Below are 5,505 nucleotides of genomic sequence, written 5' to 3'. Positions count from 1 at the left end.
CAGTTCCGAGGGTGTAGTTTATAAGTTTACAATAGAGACAAGGAGAATTTTTTTTTTAACTATCACACCATTTTAAAGGCATTTTAGGTCATCTTAGAAGGACTATTTGGTGTCCAAGTGAATGTGTAAATCCTGTCAATTTTTTCCTGGAAAATAATATAGGCAATTAATGAGAACTTAGCATTCTTTCTCTGCTTGAAAACTAGTTTAAGTGGAATATTTTTGGATTAGAGCTAGTAACTCAATTTTTTTATCTTAGTTTTGTTTGTGTGCACTTAAAAAGAAGTGGTCCAAGTTAATTTATTCCTCCAGAATTATCTGAAGAAGTCTTTATTTTGACTAGCTCATTTAAAGGTACCTTGTATGTACATATATTTACTGTCTTCCACATCCAAATAAACCAAGATTTTTTTACAATACATAAACTAAAGATATGAACAGTGGAAGCAATGCAGCTACAAATCAACCAAAAAATATCGTGAAACATTTTAAACATTTTTGACCACTAACAGAAGAGTAGCGATTACATGCACAAGGTCATAATGTATCAGTGCACCAAACAGGGAAATAAAGCACACAACACTCACACAATGTAGTATTAAATGGGCTTCTTAATAGGAAAACAATTTAATTAAAAGCTTTGCACGTGCCTAATGGATGTAATGTAACTGGTGCTGGTGCTGAACTGCTTGATAAAAACCAAACTATTTTTGGTCTTAAATGTGACAAGCAACAGCACTGAGTACAGAGATTGCACAGCTTCAGTAACAAAGTTACAATAGTCCCCATTTATTGCATTTTTTAAAACAACTTGGAGACTTAAAATTTTTAATAGAGAAAGCATGTTTCTCAAGTAGTCTCAGTTTAGAAGTTGTTTAGTAAAACATTGTAAAAGAAGAAATGCATTATATTTTAATGTAGAAAAGTGCATGTTGAGACAAATACACTCAAGTATAAAATTTAGCAGGTTTTGAAGATGGAGATTTACCAGGCAGGTGGAGACTTTGCACCAATATATACTATCAAGCTTGCAACAATTTTACAGATAAGCAAAGGATATAATGGGATTTTTTTTTTTTTGTTACAGCAAATCAAAACAGTGGAATACATTTTACAACTACAGTTAATCACATTAGCTTGTTTATGATCCAACACATTCAGCATGAAAATTCAAGTCAAATCAAATTTTCATGAGTATTGTCTTTCACATCAGACACTAGATTGGCAGGTTCTTTTAAAGCATTATAACGCAGATGGGCAATCATATCAATAAAGTCAAACTCAATTCGGATTAAAATCAGCAAAACCAAAGAGAAGCTGGTCATTGCCAGATATTTGATACAAGTATCAGAAAACACTAAGTTTACTCTGTATTTCAAATTGGGTGTCCCTTTCATAACTTGTGAGTTATGTTTTGTGATTTTAATCAATGAGGAGGGGTAGAAATTTAGATGTTTCATATATTTAGTTCCTTGTACTTACAATTAATTGGATAACGATAATTTCACAAGTGAATAACACAATGACCTGAAGCATTATCACTGACAGTTATGATGTAACACGGGTTGTTGTGGTTCTTTTATCTGAGAAGAAGCTTTTGAGGAGAAATACCTGCCCAACACTAACTACAAGAAGAATGATTGCCTCCCCTACTGACCAATAAGCTACTCTTGTGTTTAAATCCTCTGCTCTGCTGCGGCCTTGTGCTTCTCTCAACCGGAAATGAGTCTGATAATCAATGACAGATTTCAGAGCTTCATGAATTGCAACACACGCAGACTCCATCTAAAGAAGCAAATAAATACACATGCTCAGTTAAGAACTCTTCTAATGCTTGTTCTGTGAAGTTCTGTGGTTTGATATTTAAAATTAGGATTCACATAGCTTTACAAATTAAATGCTATCTAAGTCCACTTGAAATACTATCTCATTCCACTGTCAGACTGAAATACTATAAATCTAACATATTGATCAAATTTTACACACAGGAATGTGACTAACTTAAGTACCAAAGTGTGCAAAACTGCAGATGTAATACAAAGTGATGCACTCTAAGAGCCAGAAACTGAATATTAAAATTCATGCATGTTTGGGTTCAAAAGTAAACATAAACACTGTATTGAAATATGCCAGTGATCCAACATTTGCTAATTCCACATACACCAGTAAAACAAGCAGTAAATATTTCTTGAGATTTGGATAGCTAATAAGCTTCTTATATCATTAAGATTTGCACAGTAGATATTAAAACACTTTAAGATTTCAGAAGTATGTGATTCTTCATCACATAATACTCAAACTTCAGTTTCCCAAAAGCCTGAAATCTAGATTGCTGACCTCAACATGTTCTTTTGGCAGGAGGCCCTTATATTAGTCACATATGTAAAAAGTGATTAGATAAAGGACAACTGTTATTTTTCAGTGTTTCTGGATGCTCCCTACCGTATTCATATAATAAACACCAAGACCAAATTGCCCAACTAAATGTGTCATCTTTCATAAAAATCACATTTCTTTCTCTAACATGAAAAAATCTTAAACCTCTTTAATAGATGTAATACAGGCTTTCCATGACCTAGATTTTTTTACACATAAACCTCTTCCATTTTCTGTTTATCTTCTGAAAGTAAGAGTCAGAACCCATGATTGCTTAAAATGAAGTTTGGTAACAACTATAGTGTAATAATGGTTAGAATTCATGAAGTTACTGTTCCAAGTGAAGTTGGCTGATTTAGTTTAGGCAGAAGTGGTGTAAAACTAAAATTATGAAGAAAGAAAAAAACATTAGGGTAAAAAGTCTGGAGCAAGAATATTGTTTTGCCACTTAAGTGTCTTATAAATTGCATACCGAGAAGCCAGTTAAATATGACTGATTTTGTGCATTTGTTTATTTTGCTAGAAGTCTCTTCCAATTTTAAAAGCAACAGTTACATAAGACATGATTCATTCAAGTCTTTGCCTCAAAAAAGACTAAACTCTTTTAATATAAAAAAAAATTGTTCTCAAAGTTTCTCCAAAGTTCAAGAATTTTGAAAACCCCAATCCACTGATATTTCACACTTTATACCACTTCCACAGACATAGAACCATGGCATAAAAAAGTTCCCTTAAACTCCAGGGCACTGTATAATTTCCCTAATTTCTGCTTAATCACTTGGTAATTCCTCCTCAGCTCTGCATTCTATAAATCCTAATTTTCAGAAAAGGTTCACTTTTAATAACAGGGTTTATTTTAAAGAAGCTCTGACCCATTCATTTTCAACAACAATATAGATATCTAATGCAGTTGAATTTGAAAAACATTCCCTCTACCTAAGAGTTCCTGTCAAACACAATATTTTACCTGAGTAAGTGCAGTTGCTCTGTTCTCACTAGGAAACAGTAGTGGATCTTCTCCAACCTGGAAATCAAAGTACACAGTTTTGTGTGTGAAAGTAGAGAACTCATTGCTGAAGCAGAATTTGTACGTTCCATTTCTGGATGCAGTAAATGTGAAGCTATCATATTGTTTCTTCATCTCTTTGTATAATACAGAACCATCAGGACCTTCCAACCGGCAGTCCACATCATAATGACCTCCAGTGATCACCTGAAAAAAAACCCAAGAAATTGTCTTGAACAGAAAAGACATCCAGCTAGTGTTGCAAATTGATCTGACAAATGTTTTAAAATGAATTAATTTATAAATCTATTGAGTTTGAAAAAAATCATCATCCTATGAAAGACTCACAGAACAATTCAAAATAAGTTTTTTTAAATTGAAGATATGCAATGTCAACCATGTTTTCTAACAGTTTATGAAGGAAACTTTAGTTAGTTCATTTTGAAATACTAGTAATATAGCAAAGGCTAGAGTATATTAAAATTGATGGGGCAAAGACATTACTGTAATAAATCAGTAATATATTATATCCACAAGCCCATCCATACAATTTATTCAGCAAGTTGAGACTGCCAAAATCAATAAACCAGCTCTTTCATGTATGACCTAAACTGTCTAACTAGCCTATCAGGTCAAGCTGCTTTATGTTGCAGGAATGGCATATATTCAGTAGAACAGATATTACAGGCTGACTCATCACATCAACAGAGCAGTGTTCTGGAGGTTATGCTGCCTTACTCCTGCACAATAGATGACAGTAATTTTTTCCAACACCAGCATGTTCAAATTATATCTACAGGTAACTCAAAACTTCATATGATCATCTTGAGAATGGTCATCTTTGATTATTGTTGGTTCATAGCATTTTCTTCTGTAGAATCACACTAGCTATCCTATCTCCACTACAAGAGCAATTGGCAGTTTAGGTATTCACAGTTTACTATTCTGTAATGTGATTCTGATAGCTCTCAGACTTGTAGTTAAATTTAATCCTTGCTCCAAACTTCTTGCCTTTAAGAGAAAGCATCCTAAAGGATGAAGAAACTTCTATCCAATAGCACATCCTTTTTATATGCATACAGAAGCTTTTAAAAATAATATACATATTATTTGAAATATGTAAATATCTATTCAAGCACATGCTATAAAGATTTGTTCAGAGGCGCCAAGCAGCAGAAGCAACATTTCAGTAGGCTGTTTGTATAACATAGTTTTAGTGCCCACCAATTTATATCGGTATTAAACTCCAAAAGTGAAATAACAAGAGACTCCCCGGGGGGCGAGGGAAGCACGGAGTACCTGAAACTCGAGGGTGCACTTTGTGCCCTGGACAATCTCCTCGTAAAAACATTGTTTGGCATTGTCAGGCAGCTCAAAAGTGATTTCTGAGGCCCATGCTGCGCAAGCTACCAGGAGCAGCGTCAGCCACCCCCACGGTCCAGCAGTTCCGTTGCCCCGTAAAAGCATAATTCAGCGTGCAGTGCGGACTAATAGTAACAGAGTTTGAGCCGGGCAGAAAGAGGGCAGCCCCGCATCGGAGGCCAGCAGGCACAGAGCCCAGAGGAAGATGTCTGCGGCGCTAACCGATCACAACGGAGAAACCTAACTGAGGAACAACGCTGCACTCTCAGGAGCAACCGCGGCGCCTAGTACCGCCCTTACAGAAGCCCTTCCGGGTGAGCCCTCATAGTTTTATAGACGTGTTGCTCCTCGTAGAAGGGAGTGCTCCCTGCCTCTCCCGGGCGCACTTGCGCGTTTGCTGCCTGGCAACGTTTATCAGGGAGCATGACAGTCCGGCATAGTCTTGGGCACTAGGCCCGGTCTGGGCTGTGACACCAGCGAGCCGAGGTGTCCACGTTCACAGGTACGACCGCTAGGCACCAGAGGTACCATAGGTGCACTAGCGAGGCCCGCACATCCCGGCTTTGTGCTGAGGGGTACTCAGATTATATAGCTAATTTAATTTTTATTTTAATTCCCCTCTGTCATACCTGCACTACACAGTCCAGGTTACCCAATACAACAAAACTTTTGTATCTATGTCCATTGTATGCAACTATCCAGGGGCTAAACTGTCTTAAAATTCTCATAAGACATGATTTAGAGATGAAATAGTGGCCTCT

The 5,505-nt window shown here is 36.3% G+C and overlaps 1 protein-coding gene across 1 annotated transcript; it reads right to left on the bottom strand.

The window, feature by feature from the left end:
- Positions 1–300: 300 nt before the first annotated feature.
- On the bottom strand, positions 301–5,043 carry LOC103824943 (transmembrane emp24 domain-containing protein 7-like). Its single transcript, XM_009100247.4, has 3 exons — positions 4,682–5,043; positions 3,344–3,589; positions 301–1,785 (listed from the first exon to the last, which is right to left on the bottom strand). The coding sequence occupies exons 1-3, from the start codon at positions 4,847–4,849 to the stop codon at positions 1,549–1,551; spliced, it is 651 nt and encodes a 216-aa protein (XP_009098495.1). The 5' UTR covers positions 4,850–5,043; the 3' UTR covers positions 301–1,548.
- Positions 5,044–5,505: the final 462 nt, after the last annotated feature.

Source organism: Serinus canaria, chromosome W (genome assembly GCF_022539315.1).
Source record: "Serinus canaria isolate serCan28SL12 chromosome W, serCan2020, whole genome shotgun sequence".
In the NCBI taxonomy this organism is placed as follows: domain Eukaryota; kingdom Metazoa; phylum Chordata; class Aves; order Passeriformes; family Fringillidae; genus Serinus; species Serinus canaria.
This window is presented reverse-complemented; position numbering and strand designations above follow the sequence as displayed.